Below are 22,884 nucleotides of genomic sequence, written 5' to 3' on the forward strand. Positions count from 1 at the left end.
AACATGAAGAGGCTATAATAAACATGTTACGCGGTGATGCTAACGCGATGGCCCACTTCCAAGTAGAGCCAGAACAAATAATCTTATTTTGCTTAACAATGTCGAAGTCGATCGCATGTTGAAATACGATAAGATTTGGATAGAATACGACAGAGAAGCTCTAAACAAATATGTTAATTGCTGTTTAACCAATAGCGATGTTGCCGCTATACTAAACGGTACGTGAATATCAAAAGAAGATTATATCAAATGTTATTGTTGGAAAAGTAGATTGTGTGGTGCCATCAGCAGCAGATCTTATTGATGCTGGTTTAATGCTAAAATACATTGCCGCTGATGAGGCTGAATGAAATAATGTTTCTTCTCCTGTGACAGAGTTATTTGTAACAGGTTTCACAAGTTGTTTAAAATAAAACTTTCCTTTACCTCTTCTGTTATTTTCTTTACAGGTAGCAAGATCAATATTTTCGAGACAATTGTCAACTTTATTGCTGTTGATATGGTCGATAACTAAGCCACTAGGACTCAAACCATGAAAAACTTCATAAACGATGTGAATAATATAAAATCATATTAGTATTGTTTCTTCTGGTCATAGTCATCAATTTACAGGTATTACCAACACGACCAAGAACTTTTTTGTTCTAATGTTCCTGACAAAACTTCCTCTGTTAGCCTCATACAAATCACATATCGGATGTGGTTTGAACTCCTCTCTCAAAGATAAAGTTGCAATGTTATTGTCTGTGACATGATCATTCACAAGACACACTTGTATTCCAGCTGGAATGTCATCATTGAACAGTGTCCGGATAAAGTCGTGAAAGAACGTGTCAGTGTACTTTGCATCATCGCTGGACTTTATTTTAATCTTATAACCAGCTGGTGTTATAATCCCGAACGAAGCTTTAGTTTTAAGAATAATAACAACTCCAAGTTCATTGCCGGCGAACATGTTATATTTTGGATGACACCAGAATATTTCCACGCACCATGCAAGACTATTGATGATAAAGGGTTGTTGGTATAAATTACCATCATATACGATACGTTTTTCAAATCTCCAATTGACAATTTAGTATCGTACTATTAGAGAAATATAAAATACAATATTATATGATGGTGAAACTTGGAAATATCGCGAAACGAAGTTTGTTCGTGACAAAATATCAACCAAATAACTTTCAACAGCTGGAGATTTGATAATCAACTTTTACCAACAAATTTCGCATCTACAAATATGTTTCATCTAATTCAACCAACCGTAAAATCCGAGCTTGCAACGCATAAGGGTCTAAAATTCATTTTACAATTTTATGTTCGTTTTTCAAAGATGAGTATTTCATTTGATTGGCAATCTAATCATACGCAATTATCTCAACAGCGTTCGAAGCACTAGCTGATCTTTAAATTGTATCACTATCCCGCCGAGTTTTGATTAGAACAAATTTGTTGTCATTGTCAAATGATATTTTTCAGGAGATACAGAAAAGAATGGATCAATACACAACATCCGGATCGTGTAGGAGATTCGATAAAATAACATAATTTGTGTTTCATACTATGAAATATAATTCATTGCCAGGTAGCTCATATGTCGATCTGCCAACTAAAATTAAAAACTAAAATTTTTGTATCAATGTCAAAAACAACGATAACATATGTTTATAATGGGCGATATTATCAGCGTTGTTTCCAGATTCTGATCACGTCGATCGAGTTAGCAATTACATCAAATACGTCGGCGCGTTACATTTCAGAGGAATAAAAGTCCCAGTCTCTGAGGCGCAAATAGATATGTTCGTAAAGCGTGTTACCTGGTAGTATTAATGTGTAAGGGGTTGAAGATGATAGATAACTAACGATCTATCCGTGGAAAGTATTTGATCTAGCGAATTCAAAAACGATGAAAGGGGCATTATGTGTGTATAAGATATTTTAATGGATTACTGCACCTACAATACAACAAGCACAACGAAAAGAAACTTCTATTTCAAGTGTCTCCACGTATGTAAGTCCCAGGGTATTAGATCATCACCTAGAATATTGTTCTAACGTACAACGAAAATATATGTCCGGTAAAGATGAAAAAATATTGCAGTTCACGAATTACAAACACGAGATGAAAGTGCCGTTTATAATCTATTACGATTTCGAGTCGATTATACTTCCTGTGCAATGAGCATAAAATACCCCTGATAAACCCTCAACAAGAAAAGTACAAGAACATGTTCCTTGTGGGGTCGTAAACAAAACTGCAAATGCTGTTGATAAACGTTCATCAAAACCTGTTAAACTTTATCGTGGAGAGAATCCTGATCTGTGGTCGTTAAATCGCATTAGCTAGGTTAATGCCATCATGACGTTGTTCGACAAGATAACGAAAATGAAACCACTTAAAATAAAACAAGAAACAGAATTTGCTTCGGCAAAAATATGTCATATTTGCGAGTGGGCGTTTACGACTCAAGATCGGGTAAAAGAGCACTGTCATATTGCAGGTAAGTATTGCAGTCCAGCTAACGGCAAATGCAATCTTAAATATACTGCACCAGATTTCGTTCCTGTTGTCGCACATAATTTCCGTTGTTATGACTCTCACATTATCATAGAAGCATTCGGCTACAAAGATAGAATTAACCGCTTAAAAAACAATAACAACGATAAAATGAAATGCATTCCAAACAATACGGAAAGGCATATGTCTGTGACACTCAGCAAATTGAGATTTATTGATAGTCTCCAGTTTATGGCGGCATCGTTAAACGAACTCGTGAAAGCATGTGAAAAGTTTGATAAGTTGACTAATCATTTCGATGACAAAGCAAATTTACTTACAAAAAAAGATATATTTCCATATAAATATCTCGACGACGAGGATAGATTTAAAGAAACAAGGTTACCTGACCGGGAAAGATTTTATTCTCGATGACGACTATGCTTGCGCCCAGCAAATTATGAATGATTTCGACTGTAAAACATGACCTGTATCTGATTACAGATGTCTTGTTGCTTGCGGATATATTTGAAAATTTCATAGAAGTCAGCGCTGAGAAGTACGAACTCGACCCAGCATGGTATTACGCAGCACAAGGATTAAAATGGGACGCATTACTCAAGCACAGGAGAAAAAAAATATTAGAGTTGTTAACAGACCCTGACATGTTTTCTTTCATAGAACGTGGAATCAGAGGAGGAATAATCATCATAGCAAAAAATTTGCGAGCGGCAACAACAAGTGCATGAGCCACTCTGATAAGACATTCCCGTCGTTTTTCATAGTTTATTTGGACGCCTATATTCTTTACGATTATGCAATGTCTGAACTGATGCCATATGGTTGATTTACGTGGATAAGTCCAGAACAGTTTTTCAAAGAAACGGATAAAACTGTACCTGATAATATTGGTTATTTTGTTGAAGTTGATCTCGTCTATCCTGTAAAACTACACGACGATCATCACGACTATCCGTTTTGTCCTGAGTCAATACTGATCGATTACAGTCTGTTATAGCAGCAACGTAATTACTCGTAGAGTTCTAGCACTAGTGGTAAATCAGTTGTTCAAAAACTAGTACCATATCTTCTTGACAAACGTTTTGCACAATGCAAATCTGAAACAGACACTTGATCATGGTCTGGTACTAAGAAAAGTGCATCGTGCGTTAAAGTTTAAGATTATATCAACTTTAATACTTGACGAAGAGCAGTTACAACAAAATAATTTGAGAAAAACTTCTTCAAGCTCATGTACAATGGCGTCTTCGGAAAGACCAAGGAAAACATTAGAAAGAGAGCCAATATAGAATTTGTTATTAACGCTGAACGTCGCAATAAACTTTTTAGCATCTGATAATGTTGTTAGTATGAACATTTTTAATGAAAATCTTGTCGCTATACATAAGAGAAAGACAAACTTAAAGTTGAATAAACCAGTTTGTGTTGATATGGCAGTACCTGAGATATCGAAATGGTTGATGTACCAATTTCATGATAATATTTTAAGGTTGAGTGGCCTGATGCAGAGTTGCTATTTACAGATACCGGCTCGTTGATGTACAAGATATAATCCAATGATATTTACAAAGAATTTTATGAACACGTGATCTTTCCTGGTTATCAAACAAATAGCGGATATCACTGCGCTTACAATAATAAAAAAATAATAGCAATGTATCAAGGCGAAGGTTCTATGCAAATTATAACGAAGTTCATCGGATTACGCAGTAACATGTATTGCTTAAAACTATCTGATAATAAAGATTAAAAAACGAGCCAGGAAAAAGAAACGAGCCAATGAAAAGAAAAGAAATATGGCCGGTAAAGCAATCGGATTTGATAGGTATACGTCAGTGTTAGACGGTTTTATTGGTCATGTTGAAATGATGGCAATAAAATCAAAGTGTCATAAAATTAAGACGGATGTTATAATAAAAACGTCTGGTCTTTGCAATTTGAATGATAAGAGATGGAATTAATACATTGCGTTGGGATATAAAATGTCTGATAGTGTTGATTTTAGCAAGGTGGATCTTCTAGATTGGTTATTACAGTAAATCGCCAGCGATTTCATTTAAAAAATAAGGATAGTAAAAGTTTTGTGTGAAATATAAATCACAGTACGAGCCACCATATTATTAACAAAAAATGGCAAAAGGGAGTACCTGACAACCAGGTTGAATGACGTTGGATATCGCTTATCTTGTGTAATTGTTATATTTGTTTTTCCATTGTACACAAACATATCCCCTGGTAAATCACGGAGTGCGAAACAAACTTTTAGAGACTCAGAGGGGTGTCCAGCAGGGACGTCATGGGGGTTGGGGGGGTGGCAGGGGGGCATTAACCCCCACCCCCCACACCGAATTTGCATTTCCTGTAAAATGTAAAATTGCTGTTGCCTATATAAGAAAATGACATCCCTGGTGTCTAGGCTGATTTTGAGTTTTGCAATTGTTGGATCGCTAAACGCGAAAGAGTTTGTAATAAAATATACGAACCCCTTTGAGGTTTGGAGGTGCATCTCGTCTTTTTCAAATGCGTCGCATACCGCTACGGTGACCTAGTGGTTAGAGCGTCCACCTCGGATGCGGGAGATCGTGGATTCGATCCTCGGCCGAGTCATACCAAAGACTTACAAAAATGGTACTAACAGCTGCCTCGCATGGCGCTCAGCATTAAGAAGTTAGTGTTAGGACTGGTCGCCCTGGTGTCAGGATAATGTAACTGGGTGGGACATCATGCTACATGTCTACGGCATGATGCCCCAGTGCTAGACATCACTATAAACTGTCGCACTGAAGATATCGTAGCGATATGACTGAAACATTGTTAAAGCTACGTTAAAAATCCAAATCACAAACACACACTCAAATGCGTCGCAGGCGCTCCCCCAATTATAATAGCTTCTGGCGCGGAACGCAAGACAATATGTCTATCATGTATTTCTGGATGCGAACCAATGAAGTAGTTTCTATTTGTCGATTCCAACGTTCGTTCGTACGCCTTAACACACAGCTACCGAGCTCTTGCAGATATACCGATGAAATTTAGATATATAACTATACTAAACAGACACTAATCTCTTTAGAGAGCCTGTTGTGATATATGTAATTTTGGATTATTTTGTGAAATCCCGGCGAGTTATTAATAGCGCATTCGTTTTATTAATCAGACGTTTTACCTGCAAATTGCAGTGAGTTATTAATAGCGGACTGGAATTTTGTGTGAATGTTAGAAATAGTAATTTTGTGTGAAATATCAGATATAAAAATTGCTAGCAATTTCATAGTAAACATTATGTGTGAAATGTATGAGTAGTCTTATATAAGGGGTGTTTCTGGATTAAACACCTATTTTGTTTGAAGATGGCGATGATTCACTAACATGTCCATGACGGGTAAACGATTATGAAATGGACGCTGTTGCCTCAACAGTTGTTTTCGTATTTGTTTAGACTAAGTTGGGGGGGGGGGGGGGGCATGCGCTTTGGGACCAGAACACCCCTTCTATAAGACTAATATCATCGTTTACAGTAACGACTGTTTATTTTCGTTTAATTCATTAACAGACAGTGGAGCCCCGGGTGGCGGAGTGGTCTAAAGCGCACGACTTTACCGATCACTGCCATCTCACCTCTGTCCCCGTGGGTTCGAGTCTCGATCTCAGCTAATATGAGAATTTGAGAAAGTTTGCCAGCTGTTTACCGTGGGTCCGTGGTTCTTACGTGGGTTTTTCAGGGTTATTCTTCCACCAATTATTCTGACAGCCATATATAGCTTATCATGTGCTGAAAAATGGCGTTAAACTCAGACAACCACATCATAAGACAGCTGCAATTACCATACTGAGTGTCAATACTGACTTTTGTCTATGTAAACAGACAGAAAAGAAAATTGTATACGTAATGAATAGAAGCTACGGAAAACAACTTCCTGTACTAGTTTAGATAATTCTGCATCTTTCTATATCTGTTTACTAACAACACTATAGTCTATATCACATTGGATGGAATCCCTCTTTCAATATTTTTATTGGTTTTTTTGGGACTGAATTTCATTAAAATTGATGATTTAAATGTCTAGCTTCTTTTTATTTTTCGAACTAATCAAGAAAGCAAAATGTAGCATAAATGTTTACATACTTTTTACAGAGAAAATGTATAAATATTCTTTAAAATAGCTTTTTATTTAGAGAAAAACTCACTATATGGTATATTGGAATGTCAGGGCGTATAATAGAATTATCCTATCTGTGACTCGCTCTCCACAAATAATACGAACGAAAAAAATTGCCACTTACGACTGCCTCTCTCTCTCTCTCTCTCTCTCTCTCTCTCTCTCTCTCTCTCTCTATATATATATATATATATATATATATATATATATATATATATATATATATATATATATCTGTGTGGTGTGTGTGTGTGGTATGTACGCTGTATCAATGATATTACACGAGATGCATACATTTTTCATTAAAAGGAAACGAGTCGTGCCGAGTTTACTTCAAATGAAAAATGTATACGAGTGGCATATAATTGATGCAGCGTACATACTATAAATATATTTTATTTATATCACATACAAATACACATATTTGCCCTTTGGATGGAGATAAGATATGCTCCGCGCAACCGTGTATTGGCCGTATGAATGAACTCACATCCCCGCAGTGTCCGCTACAAAATATAGTTCTTTGCCTTTTCTTGTTGTTCACTATCACATTCGCAAATTTATAAGTTGATTATTTTCTTTTTGAGTTTCTATTTGTATTCACAGTGATAAATCAATATAATACACTTATGATTTAAACATTAAAGATTATTTTCTTATGAATAAAGTAGAGCACTACAAACACGGTTATTCACGTACTCGCGTATGAGAAATTAGCGCGGAATAGAAACTAAGGGAAATGACGAATCAACAAGAGGAAATTAAAACGTTTTAACTTACAGTCCATCTAAGTCATTATTCTGATTTAATTAACATTACTACCAACCATAAAATTCTCTCTCTCTCTCTCTCATAGGTCCAGAGACATCGTCGTATAACACGCGAAAATCCCCAACGCTTGCAATTGCATGGAGATAGAGAGATGTCGGCCTTTTGGACATTTTCTTTTTTTAATAAAAATATTCGATTTTTGGAACATTGTATTAGGTTTAATAAACAACGGCAACAAAACCTTAAATACGTTACAGTATGTGTGCCTCGTAACCGAAAAATTTAACGTGGAGGCAACGGCAAGGCTGGAGTGGTATGTGAAGACTATGATGATTTGGCCTGCTTAATTTTCTTCTAAACCATTGGTCTGCCTGCCTTCAAGGTCTTTGTTAACAGTATGCTGTTAAGTGAGGCTGCATCAGCTGTGATAATAATGAAGACTGTCTTTGCTGGTGCATTTCCTGGCTCTCTTACTTGAACTTTGATTTGTTTAGTCAAGATGGTCGGCCATAAATTTCCTGACCATCGTGTGTGTTACAGGTATGACCCAAACTGAACCACATACAATCGAGACAGATGACATAATTATCTTTTAATAGTTAATTTGCTTGCACCCCATGCACTTTCTCCAGACCACTGTTAACACCTGAATTTATAGAGTTAAACAATGGTATATACTGATGAAACCAGTTGAGCTTTGTGTGAAATTGCTGAGCAGAGAATGCTAATGACAAAGTCTAAGATAATTGCTTGAATAACCTTTACAGCATGTAATATTATTCAATTAATTGACAGAATTCATATACAAGGTTGTGTAGAGAGATCAAGTGAGACAAATAAGAGTTCTTCATCTATGACATAAAGAAACAGAAATATAGTTGGAAAATACTTCCGTGTGAAAAAGATACCTTAGAATTGCTCAAATGGTGAAAAAGGAAGTGGAAATTGGCTTTACAAGGTCTCCAAAAATGACCATGATTCTTAGCATTAAGCATTCATAGGATTTTGCAACAATCCCTCTATCAATGGGGAGATCAATCTTGTTAGACTTCCACCTTGATGAGGAAATGACAGTAATTCTGTTGCTTAGGAGGGCTGGATTTGTTAGTGAATGAGTACTTTATGCATTATGATTGGGTAATGTATTTGAAGCAACATATTTTTTTAAATCCCTTTTGTTGGATAACTGGTTAAAAATTGCACTCTTCTGGTCTTGACAGTGTCTTGATAGTCACCTGAATGGGAAACAATAGGTGAACCCTTGCTTAGGAAATATATTGAATATTTATGTCTTGGTATGATGGATGGCTTAAATTATACAATCTTGTCAAATGTGCATGAAAAGTAAATATCTACTTTTTGGTACAAAATGATAATTGGTACTCCTTACAATGAATACATTCACTGAGTTAGTTTCTCACCTTTCAACCGGAGAAAGCAAGTTAAATGTAATTACATAATCATTGGAGCTTCAAGTGGATAACTGCAGACTACTTTAGACAGCAGAAAGAACCCAAAGTTCCTAACTGTTCATGACATATTGTTGTTAGTGTAATAGAACTTAATGCAAAGAACTTCACAATGAAGTTGCCCCCAACAAAAACAATACCATCAGAAGAGTGATAACATTGTTTTCTTCACAACCATCCATTTCAACATGGCTTAATCAGTATACCCCTCCAGTTTGCTTAATAAATACTTCTCCAAATTAAAAATGATAGCAGCAAACCACGACATGAAATCTTAATTATTTTGAGCAGTTAAATTAATGTAAATTTCAGCAGTACAATTTTACAGCTGATAATAGTGGATATGGAAATTCCTGTACAAATTGGCCAAAATGGTACAATGTTAGACTTTTACAAGTTCACTCCCACTGCAATGAAATTTTTGCAAAGAAGAAACCCAATACCTGTCATACCTGTAACATACATGCCAACCCCAAAGGTATGTGTGATGTGATTTGGATATTTAATGTAGCTTTAACAGTTTTTCAGTCATTTCGCTACGACGTCTGCAATGTGGCAGTTTATAGTGATGTCTAGCACTAAGGCATCATGTCACAGACACGTAGCATGATGTCCCACCCAGTCACATTATCCTGACACCAGGCCGACCAGTCCTAACACTAACCTCTTAATGCTGAGCGCCAAGTGAGGCAGATGTTAGTAACATTTTTGTAAGTCTTTGGTGTGACTCGGCTGGGGATCTAACCCACAACCTCCTGCATCCAAGGCAGATGCTCTAACCACTAGGCCAAGATTTATAACAATAATTATTGCTAATATAAGTTGCAAAAAAGCATAATCTGAGCATAAAGTAATCTATTATATACCATAATTACGTAACACTGCATGAAAAACGTACATTTATTTTTGCTACTAACCAGGATTGGTAACTGGTAAAATTTTGTCACAAATGTGCAAAATCCATGTGGATAAGTAACATGTACAAAAATGTACAAAAATGTACTGACAATATTATTTATATCCAGTATTCATGTTAACTAGTCGCAATACCAACTTTCGTTGAAGGCTGATCTTAAAGTCACAATTCTACTTTTCAAATTTGTAAAACACTAGTGATCCATTCTCTGATCTAATATGTTCTTAAGTTTGAAAAGCTCCCTCTGCTCTAATGTTTTTCAGCCATATAACATCAACAAGTCACATCAATATAGCCCATTTTGCTTAAATCTGGTACCATTGTTTTCAAAAGTACAAACTGGACTGCTATCTAAATATATTTTCATTATAATGAATTTCAAATTGCAGAAACCCTATGTTTCTTTTTAAAATGTTTCATAAATAGTTGCTATAAATAGAAAATAATGAAAGCAAGAATAGTTTGTAGATGGATAAATATACTTTTATGCTATTCACATGCAGCAGCATACATGCCAACCCGACATGGAAAAAGTGTAATCCAAGTGGACAAAAAGAGGAATCCAAGCAGAAAAAGAGGAATCCACATATAACATGCTAAAAATTCAATAAACAATGATTTATTTGCCCCTCTCATCTTTTAACATCCTATACTGCTCTAAGTTTTCATATGTAGCACTTTTAGCTTTAGAAAGCAACAGATTTTCATGTTGCATCTTAAAACACTTTGTACCAGCCAAGACTATGAATGTTTTTCACACCAATAGAGCACAAAGTACTGGGTTACTGAGCCTGGATCGGAATTCACTTTTATATTTGTTAACAATGCTGAACATCTCTCAGAGTCAGCATTAGAATGGTAAAGAACCAATATTCCTTTCATAACCTGACAAAGAAGAGGAAATTTATATCTTCCAATGATTGTGTCTTTTAGCTGGGAAATAAGGTGCCACTGCACATCAACTCTATCTGCATTAAGTATATTGTCAGGTAGAATCCCAACTTGATACTTCAGGAATTCTCCTTCCAGATGATCCAAGGTAGACAAGGATGGTAATAGTAAGGGATATCTCTCGGCAAAGAATCTAACACTTTTGAAGCTTTTTGACTGTCTCTCATTTACATCAGCAACTGAAGCATTTAAAAGCACTTCATCTCCATATGGGAATTTCTGGAGCATGTAATCACAGGCTGTAGCATAATAATCTCTAACATTATCATAAAACACCTTCAAAGAAAGAGTAGAATTGTGTTCTATAAATTCTCTTACTTCTGTACCAATAGCAAGATCTTCATTATCTTTATATTAAGAACTCGGTAGATAACACCTCTGCATTTATAACATTCATGTCTGCACTTGAGTTCTGCTGTAATTTGTGAACAAGAAGTTACCTTAGAACTGAAGTTCGAAAAGACAAGCTAATTTGATGTGTTTATTTGTTTTCAAATTTACCAACATGCCCAATATTAAAATTGTTTCCGCACAGACTGCAATGAGCATTATGCTGCCCTAGAACTCAGGGACTTGTATCGTTGCTTAAAACTGACCTGTCATACATGTACTATACAGTACATATACTATATATGTACTATACAGTACATGTATGAAAGGTCATTTTTAAGCAACGATATGAGCCCTGTGCCCGAGAATGGAACGCTGTATTATGCCATTCATATATTCATCTTGGAAGGATTTGGTTTTTTGTTGTTGTCTTTTTCTGATCCACCTGTGAAATTCTTTGAAAATATATATGTCATCGACTAGAATACATCTTAAGACCTTTAGCGCCAAATAGTAAAATTCTTTCCACACGGTCTGCAATAGACGTCATGTGATGCTGCCCTCGTGTCCTCATCTTTGGAGGATTGTTATTTTTTTGTTTCGTTTATTTTTTTACCTTTTTCTAATCCATCTGTAAAATTATTTGAAAGGAGATATTTTTGCTCTCATACACGCATTATACTTTTATTATACTTTTAGCGCCAAATACCTATAGACTGGTTCTGTACTAAATATAAATTAGAAAAAAGAATCTGCGAGTAAAGATTAAAAATTAGAAAACCAGCCTGTTCTCTCCTCGCTAAGCCATATAGCTGCTATAAATAGAATACGAGGTCGAAAGTTTGAAAGTAGAACCAGCATGTTTCTTGGTAATAGGAGAGTTGCTATAAATAGAACATAATACTGTTAGGAAAGTGCATGGACAAGCGTACTCTTGTATTGTAGTTACGTAGAAGCCGTCTTTTCTAAAATACGGTCTGTGGGATTAATGGGATGTTAATAAAAACGAGAAAACAAACAATAAAATTTTTGGGAAGGTGGATATACCGAAAAAGCGTAATCCATATACGTTTACGCGTAAGGCGTAATTTAGTGAAAAAAAGCATAATGATTACACCAAAAGCGTAATGGTTGGCATGTATGGAGCTATCTCATTTTATTTAAATACTCTAAAATTTACATGACGAGTGTGATCAAAGACATGACAATAAAAATGACAAACACAACATTTTATTGCTCATTTTATTTTACTTTTCAATGTACAAAAATATAATCCATAATGAGGCAATCATAGGACATTATTAGGTGAAACAAAGCATAATGATTACTCCAAAAGTGTAATGGCTGGCATGTATGCTTCAATACCATGCAGAGAATTAGAATGATTTGCAAAAGTGGTTAATTTGTACAGTAATTAGTCACAATGACTTTAAAAAACGATTAATTGTACAGGAACTAGTCGTAATGACTTGCAAAAATAGTTCATTTGTACAGGAATGACATGCAAAAATGGCTGATTGTACAGGAGTTAGCCACAATGACTTGCAAAAATGTTGATTTGCACAGGAATTAGGCAAAATGACTTGCGAAACTGGTTGATTTGTAAGGGAATTTCACCAAACTTAGTGAACTATTGTGCTGTCAGAGCCTGTAGTTTTCATTTTTTATTTGTTAAAGTATTTTTTTTTTTGAAAAATGGAAGGGTATTCCAGTTAAACCAATGGTTCCCAACCTTATTTGGCTGTGACCCTTAAAAAAATATCCTGGGTACCTTCCAGAATGACCTCACAGCCCTGATTTGATATGTAATATTCTTTTTGCCCTTCCCAGAATACATAACTGAGACACAATGTATGCTGAGGTGTAAGTTTTGACGCACTTCCAGACCTGCCAAATCAAACAAGACCTGATATGGCTGACAATATTTTTTCCACAAGTTTGACTAATATTCAGTAAGGTGTAGTGAAATGTGTGTACTGCTAGTGTTGATGTGGAAAACATACAGTGAAAAATTCATATAATACAAATGAAGGCAACAGTTTGTACAGCTAAATAGTTTGTAAAATGCACTTTGACCTTAACAATCTTCAGTTTTATTTAAGAAACTCCAGTTCTAAGACTTTATTAAGAACGATGGTTTTGTTCTTAACTCAATGTAATCTTTCTTTTTGTTTTTAAATTCCAGTTGGTGGCAATAATCATCTCATTTGTCATAAGCAGTACTCAAATCAACATGACATAATGTCCAATAAATACAACTGTAGCATTTTCTATTTGATTTCCAAGTATGGACAAGAATCTTAATAGTCGTTTGTATACCTCTGTGCCATTTGTTTACAAAATTTTTTTAGTCCGATTGTCCATCTTGCCTTAAGATATCTTCATTTGTTCGAAAAGATTTAATGATAATCCAATAATATAAAAGCAAAAGCTTGATCAATCAAGCATTTTTCATTAAAAAAACTGGCAGATTAAAGCATCTGAGGTACTACTGTACAGTTAGTCTAGTCACCTAACAACACCACTGTATCTAATATGAAAACCCAGATCCCGACCTACCTGAACCAACCAATATTTGATCACAATGTTATATTTTTGTCATTTTTCTTATTATTCAATAAGATCAGAATTTATGGGTCATTTCACTAAGTCTTTATGGTCAAATTGCAAGAGTCAGCAGATCTTCATTTCCAACAGGATTCAAGTTTTTTTCTTTCCCCTGTCTGTAAACTTTTGGCTATTGTCACAAAAAGAACTTTATCTTGTCAATATATGACGTTGTTACAAACAACACAAGTGCAATATAACGATAAAAATTTTAATGTTATGACTCTTCCATCAAAAGGTCTGACATTGTGAAGGAATCTTCTGACTGAGCATCAATTGCCATCACCTCCCCATCCCCATCTTTCTCAAGCCCTGAGTCCTCTTTTCCATCCCCTTTGGTCACTTCCTCCTCTCTCTTCCGCTTAGCCCTGGCACGAGCCAAAAGATAGGCAATACTGTATTGATTGTGGTCACACCTTTAATAAAAAAATAGTAAGCTTCAGTTTTATCTGTCTACCACCCTACCTATACACAATATACCTATTTAACTACCTATTTTGGCATTCAATACAGCATACATATAACAATAAAACTTGCCAAAAAAAGCAGACACTTTTGGAACAAAACATCTGGCCATTTTACAGCTGTGGTGAGTATACAGAGTTTCAGCCATGTTCTTACCAAAATCAATGTAAACACTTCAAAGCTCTTCTAAACAAAATCCACCTTAATTTAAAGTTGGTTGTTGTTGTTGTTCTAGGGTTTAACGACATTTTTCAGCACAAGATAGGCCATACATGGTGGCCAGTATAACTGGTGGAGGATGAGCCCTGGAAAACCCAGGGAAGAACCACCAACCCACGAGAAGCTACTGGCAGGCTTTCCCACGTACCCAGGGTAGCCGAGCCTTGGACCCGAACCCATGCAGACAGAGGGTGAGATGGCAGTGATCCGAAACAGTAAGCGCTTTAGACCACTCATCCACATTTCAAGTTGGAGCAATCAGGAAATATGCTCATGCAAAAGAATATCAAATACAGTGTAAAAATAGATGGTAAACGCTGGAAAATGTTTGAAAACTCTGTCAAATGCTGAAATATGCAAGGCGATAAAGTACCATGATAAAGCATCATATCTTGTTTGCTGTAACAGCTGTAAATCTTGTCCCAAGACTTGTATGCATGTAAAAAATACATCATTTTCTGTGTCCCAACATTTGTAGACAAAAAAATCTCAAACTTCGCAAGCTTGACACATCATACAGCAATGCCCAACTCTTTCAATAACCACATCAATAACCCGCTATGAACTACTATGACTATTTTTGATATTATTTTGCATGAGCATATTTCCTGATTGCTCCAACATGAAATTAAATTAAGGTACATAATTCATAGGCCTCTTTGGGTTTACCCAGAAAACCAGTACGATAATGTACAGTACTTTGCAATAATGTACAGTACTTTACAATAATGTACAGTAGTTACACAGTGAAAACTCTGCTTAGCATCACTAATATCTTTATTCCCCAAAATATCGGATGCAGATTTTGCTTTATTAACATTATTTTTACCAAACTGCATTTTTCCAGATTATATTTCAGTTAGATGTACACAGCTGTTTTATTTACTTTGATTCATGATCTCACAAATTACTGTTTTTCAGTTAAATAAGTAATTCTACAAAGTGATGTAATCTTTATAAATAGGTACATGTTTAATTGTACATGGTAAATGAACAGCATAAATTCATATAAATGTCACACGTTCATGAAACAAAGATTACAATATATGCTAAATTTATATATATATATATATATATATATATATATATATATATATATATATATATATATATAGAGAGAGAGAGAGAGAGAGAGAGAGAGAGAGAGAGATAGTAAGATCATGAAAAACTCATTGGTAAGCTGGTTGTTTTGGCATCTCCTTCATTTATAACTGGCAGATTTGTCTTTTGCTTTCCATGACTGTTAGTTGAAACTGAATCTTATATTGAAGCTTGTCCAATATTTTAATAAGCAACGTTGATGGGTTAACAGTATGTAATACATGTTAATCTACACAGTTATTATACATGTCCAGATGGGTTAACAGTATCCATGTTAATCTATAACAGCAGTCTAGATTGATTAACAGTATGCCATACATGTTAATTTATATAATTATAATAGTAATCCAGGTTAATGGTATTCAATACATGTAAATGTCTGGCATTTATTGCAAACACATTTTATCTGTCAGTATAAACAATATTTAGAGTTTATTTTTCTGAATAATGTCAAATGTAAAATATTAGGTTACAGGGACAAACACTTTTAGGATATGGAAACAAGTACAGTTAGGATATGGAAGCAAGCACAGTTAGGATATGGAAGCAAGCAGTTAGGATACAGAAACAAGCATGGTTAGGATATGGAAGCATGCACAGTTAGGATATGGAAGCAAGCACAGTTAGGATATGGAAGCAAGCAGTTATGATTCAGAAACAAGCACAGTTAGGATATGGAAGCAAGCAGTTATGATTCAGAAACAAGCACAGTTAGGATATGGAAGCAAGCAGTTAGGATACAGAAACAAGCATGGTTAGGATACAGAAGCAAACACAGTTAGGATACAGAAACAAGCACAGTTACAATACAGAAACAAGCACATTTAGGATATGGAAGCAAGGAGTTATGATACAGAAACAAGCACAGTTAAGATATGGAAGCAAACACAGGATACAGAAGCAAACACAGTTAGGATACAGAAACAAGCACAGTTAGGATATGGAAGCAGGTACAGTTAGGATATGGAAGCAAACAGGATATGGAAGCAAACACAGGATATGGGATCAAGCACAGTTAGGATATGGAAGCAAACACAGTATATGGAAACAAGGACATTTAGGATATGGAAACAAGCACATTTAGGATATGGAAGCAAACACAGGATATGGAAACAAGCACATTTAGGATATCGAAACATGCACAGTTAGGATATGGAAGCAAGCACAGTTAGTATATGGAAACAAGCACAGTTAGGATATGGAAACAAGCACAGTTAGGATATGGAAGCAAGCATATTTCACTAAATTAATCCTACTCCTACTATTTATTTAGTATTATGGGACAAATGAAGTATGGGTAATAGCAACTACAAAATCCCATAAAAATGGTATTCCATGATTAAAAGATAATTCACAGTAAATTACATTTAATTTCCTTACAAAATTATGTATCATGGCATCAGTTACTCACAGTTTGCCTAGGGATTCCTGCTTCCTTGTCACATTTTTCTGCACATTCCGCAGCGTGGCCATAATCTTCTGTGACCTCTGTTTGAGTTTGTTTCCATGATTCATGAGCAATGTTTGTAACCACAGTAAGTAAAACTCAATATGAGCAGAGAAGTCAATATGTGTTCCAACAAAATCAAGCAACTTGTCAACATACACATCGGGTAGATTGCTCACCAAAACATCAACTGAAATGTAAAGTTAAGTATGGGTAAAGAATTATTTCTTATATTTTTCTGGATTGAAGAATCACCATTTTCCAATGAGCTATCCTCATTATCATTTCCTGGCATTAACGGTATCTTCCACTAATAAGTCAGGCTGTAGAGAAATTCATGAAAAACTTTATAAATGACCTGTAAAATCTGCAACAACAGAATATTATGAAAATAAAAATGAAGACACTAAATAATCATTTTAATATATGATATTCGTAACCTCACATATCCTCAATAAGAAGTGTATCATGAACATGCCAATGAAGTAAAGTCAAGGACTAAGTGTGATGCAAAGAACATGGTAAAACATTGAATGCTGCCCTAATGAATTTCAATATAATTAATCCGAAATGATCATCTATCTAGACCATTGGGTCAAATTTGTATTTTTCTGTTTTATCTCTTTATTTTTTTGCAAAAATAAATATTGTTCACACACCTGATCTATAGATAGATATATATATATATATATATATATATATATATATATATATATATATATATATATATATATATATATATATATATATATATATATATATATATATATATATATATATATATATATATATATATATATATACACACACACAGCTTTGACATCCAAACCAACAACCCAATGAGAAGCAGGGCACTGAGATGAGCATACCAAACACTGACAGCATGTTAAAATGATCATGAATATAAATGTAGTGTATTTTGCCCTGTAACAGTGACATTCATAATGGTTTTAAATTCACGTATTACTGTGCACAAATAGTAGAGAAAGAAGATATTACTCATATATATATATATATATATATATATATATATATATATATATATATATATATATATATATATATATATATATATATATTATAATATTGATACCAAATGGAAGATTTTACATACTTCCCATTGCTTTTTCTTGGACTTTCAAGGCCTTACTAATAAAGATTGGAAAATTTGACATGAACAGACTTGAATAATTTATTTGCACATCAGCAAATTTGTCTATAATTTCATTTTTATACACAGATGAAAGTATGAACCTTCTTCATAGTTTAACAAAGTTACTGTAACAAAAGATATGATAAATTATCATAACAAAAATATGACAAGTTATAATAACAAAAGATATAAGTTGGCGTAAAGTGATATTCATTTTTAATTTTATAGTAACATCGTCATACTTTATCTTCAAAGAAAAATATAACGGTATCTATAATGGCTATAAGCAGTTAATTTCCTGCTGTTCACATAGTTATCATAACAATGCTGGTATTGTTCTGTAATTGCTATAAGCAGTAAATTTCCTGCTCTTAACATAGTTATCATAACAATGCTGGTATTGTTCTGTAATTGCTATAAGCAGTAAATTTCCTGCTCTTAACATAGTTATCATAACAATACTGGTATTGTACAGTAATTGCTATAAGCAGTAAATTTCCTGCTCTTAAAATAGTTATCATAACAATGCTGGTATTGTTCTGTAATTGCTATAAGCAGTAAATTTCCTGCTCTTAAAATAGTTATCATAACAATGCTGGTATTGTTCTGTAATTGCTATAAGCAGTAAATTTCCTGCTCTTAACATAGTTATCATAACAATACTGGTATTGTACAGTAATTGCTATAAGCAGTAAATTTCCTGCTCTTAACATAGTTATCATAACAATGCTGGTATTGTTCTGTAATTGCTATAAGCAGTAAAGTTCATGCTTTTAATCAGTCGTCATCATAAGAACTATACTGTCATCTTTTTGTAATTACTATGAGCAGTAAATTCCATGCACTAAACATAGTTGTCATTGTAACAACTATGCTGGTGTCATTATTTATTTTGTTATGATTAGAAAATTACCTGCTCTTAACATAGTTATCATGCCAACTATGCTGGTATCTTTCTGTGATGGCTATGAACAGTAAATACCACGCTTTTAATACAGCTGTCATCATAACAACTATGCTGGTATCTTTCGGTAATTGCTATGAGTAGTAAATTCCCCGTTATTAACATAGCTGTCATCATAACAATTATGCTAGTATAGTATCCTTCTGTAATTGCTATGAGCAGTAAATTCCATGCTTGTAATATAGTTTGTATCATGAAAACTATGCTGGTATCTTTCTGTAATTGACATTAGCAGCAACTTGCCCTGTTCATAACATAGCTGTCATTTGCCAATGTCTTGTCTTAACCATGCATCACCAAATCCATACTTTAAAAGCAATTTTCTGATACTATTTACCCTGCAATTAGTTTTCTCCCCTTTACAATTTAAGATTCCATCATTATTTCAGAAATCTATTATTTCACATTTTCATAACTCTAAACCAATAATTCAAAATCCAAATATATTGAATATTTTTCACATTAATTAACCCAATTAGTCATAAACATAGATTTTGCATTTGATATTCACAATATGTACATGGTGCTTCAAGAACTGCTAACCCATGGTTAAGAATAGGTATAATTTTGGTATTGTTATATATATCTATACTGTGTGCTTAACTTTTGTTCATGGTTATAGATTGTAAGGGTCATTTGTAACAACATATTAAATAACTAATTTTTATCTACAATTGTAGATTATATTTTAAAATAATGATCATTTATAAAGAACATATTTACTTTAATTCAAGGTCTAAACCTGTGTACAAAATTTAGAATATTCCAAAAGCAATCGTTTGACCCTCATCCTGGTCATGTTATCATTCTGAAGTTTTTATAACTGATTCTGAAGTAAACAAAATTCTTTATTTCTACTTTAAGTTCATTTGTGTTCAGATATAACTTGAGAGGAATAATTTATTTAAATTATTCAACAGAATTAGAATGTGCTCACTGAAATTTTGGACTAAATCACTATTTCATGATTATTGTGAATTCATTCAAGGACATTCTGGATTATATCACTGTGATACATCATGACTGTTGGCACATCAATACATCCAATATTGGCATTTAATCGGAACAATAAACTTTTGGACATGTGATAGAACTTGAAGGACTATTTGGGACTGAATTCACAATACTGTAAATTCTTTTCAAATTTACACTTCAATTTGGGGAAATAAATTATTTATTGAATGTTACTAAACTTGTTGCTTTTACTTTTTCTGTCACTTAAAAACATGCAAAACATGCCGCAAAGTTTTGATGGGTATCTTTCGAAATTTAGATAATTTACTTAGCAAAGAACAGTTTTGAAAGCTTGAGTGACTAGTGTTTTATGACACCTGCTGTACAAGTTTTTGAAAGAATATACACAACCTAACCACTCCTTCTTAGTAACTAAAAATGCTGTTGGAATGTGATCTTTCTGCACCATTTAATTTTGTTTGGTGACATGTCTGAGACTTGTAACACTTTCCACAAAGATGCCAATCCCTGGGAAAACATAACAGCTGAGCAGTGGAGATACAAATACACGCTGATGGTTGGCAGGTTGAGTGGAATGCTGCTCTGAAATTTTTTAAAAGATCTACAGAAAATGGAACAGTCTAGTGCATTTTTGCATTATGGGAAGGGGGTAAAAATCCTTAATTGTAATGCATGTTTTAGATATGTTTTACTCACTTTCATAGCCATTTGTTTACCAACATTTAAAAATAAAATCAACAGTAATGACATAAGCACACAATATAATATTAACAAGAAATATTTCTTCTTTGCCTCATATTTTAAGACTTACTGATGCCAATGGGAAAAAATCATGCTTATCATAAGCTCAGCTTTTCTGGCAATCGCAATTGGTAGGCTCTTTCTAATATAGAGACTGTAAGAACTATTTCTGCATTTATAATGCCCAAACCATTTTCAGCACATACACCACCAAACAAACTAAATTTAGGTGCTTTGTAATAAGCACTATTACACAGCACCTAAATTCTTTATTTCTACTTTAAGCCCTGACTCAGAAAATGTTAACTCTTGTGTCTTGAAGTTCTTTCTAAACTATTCCTCCACTGCAAGTTATTTTAAAGTCAGTCCTACACCACATGCAAAATGAAACCTAATCACCAAGTCTTGATTTTGTCATGCCAAGAAAATCTTCAGCATACTTCTGATATTTCTGTATGTGATTTCAATTTTTTTGTTTGTTTTGGTTGCAGATTCAACTTAGGAGACAGAATTTTGAGACAAATCCATGAGTTCATGGCCAAATAACAATAACTAGACTCGAACAGTGGGAAAGAATGACTGAATAAAAACAATACCAGCTAATGAAAAGCGACACATAATTGTAACCAATGAAAATACAGTAATTTATATTCAACCAAAAGAATCAAGGGCTTTCCATTTGTTTCATGGCTATGATTTGTCTAAAATGGCAAATGCATCACAAAGAAAAGACATCTGCTTTATGAAACAAACAAGTCAAGCAAATCTATGCAATTTTGAGTGGCAGAAAAATTGGGGTTTGTTATGTTTCAATTGGAGCTAGGATTTTCCTTGGAAGGATGGCCAATTTTTGGGAGCAGTTGTCATCTCTGTTTTTAGTGTATTTTTTTCTTCTTCTTACACATAATTAATTATTTAAAACCTTACTGTCTGAGACTGGAATGTTTTCAACCACTTCCTGTATGAGATTCTGCTCATTGAGCCTGAAGCTGAGCATGAGTGCAGTGGAGTACTCTCCCTTTGCCAGACTGTCCTTAACCCTGTCAGGAGTGATGCTGATCTCCAATTCAAATGGATCAAAGACAAGACTCTGGTCTAGTGAGTAAATTAACAGTCCTTCTGTACCTGTAGCTGCCCATGCCTGTCCTGTATTTAAAAGAATTGAAATAAGGCTAAAAACCATTAACAGTAATGACATTGCATTAATTCCATGGAATGATTAAAAAGCTCAACTTCTGATGAACTACACTGCATTCTCCACACTTATATCATACCAAGTTAGCAGTTAGACCAATGGAAGTAACATTAACATAACTTTTTATGGAAAATGAGACTTCATGCTTTGGATTTGAGATTTTGGACATTAGCAAAGAAAATAACCCCCTCCTTCTCGGAGTATGACCATTGTAAGCTCAGTTGATAGAGCAACCATCAGACTCAAAATCCAAGGATCCTGGGTTTGATACCCACCCAGGTTGGTTGTTTTGTTGTGTCCTTGGGAAAGGCACACAGCTCCTATTTTTCTGACATGTACTGTGATCAGCAGGAAATCTAGCCTCCAATAATAGAAGTTTCTTTTAATTAAGTTCTTTAATTGTACAGCTCTTGGTGGTAAAGCAGGGGTGGGTGGGTGTTGTCAACATTTACAGTCAATATTAATTTCTTCATCAATGCCTAGAGTTATCCATTGCCAATATAGGATTTTTAATCATAAATATTAATTTAGGTGTGGTTTTGTTATCAGCAGCAAAATTAGGTTGACCCCATGAGCACAGGCTTGCAAAAAATTTTCATGGTTGCTTCCCACTGAATGGCAGAATTTTCCATGAAAGGCACAAAATTCTGGAAAATTATGCAGGGGGTATAAAAGCTTCTTAGGATTGCCCTAGGTCTAAGTTTAAATGAACCTTTGTATTAAGGAGAGTTTACTGGCCATAATGAGCACACTGAGTCATTAAATGGTCAAAAAGGTATTGGCTGGTACTATCCCAAAACATTATTGCCAACAATGTCTTAAACATGCTGTAAAATAAAAACCCCACATAACCAACAAGTAAACCCCTTTAATTCTAGTGGCCTCTTTCTGAACAGGGCACA

The 22,884-nt window shown here is 34.4% G+C and overlaps 1 protein-coding gene across 1 annotated transcript in view; it reads right to left on the bottom strand.

The window, feature by feature from the left end:
• Positions 1-13,919: 13,919 nt before the first annotated feature.
• Positions 13,920-22,884, bottom strand: part of LOC149796955 (periodic tryptophan protein 2 homolog) — a 56,567-nt gene continuing 47,602 nt past the window's right edge. Inside the window, exons 17-19 of the mRNA XM_089961628.1 lie at positions 21,715-21,933; positions 16,919-17,144; positions 13,920-14,138 (exon numbers count right to left, since the gene is read on the bottom strand). Of these exons, the coding sequence (XP_089817754.1) occupies positions 13,940-14,138; positions 16,919-17,144; positions 21,715-21,933 (644 nt within the window). The 3' untranslated portion in view covers positions 13,920-13,939. The remainder of the gene's footprint in view (positions 14,139-16,918; positions 17,145-21,714; positions 21,934-22,884) is intronic.

This window comes from Sinohyriopsis cumingii, chromosome 6 (genome assembly GCF_028554795.1).
Source record: "Sinohyriopsis cumingii isolate HCF-2022 chromosome 6, ASM2855479v2, whole genome shotgun sequence".
NCBI lineage: Eukaryota > Metazoa > Mollusca > Bivalvia > Unionida > Unionidae > Sinohyriopsis > Sinohyriopsis cumingii.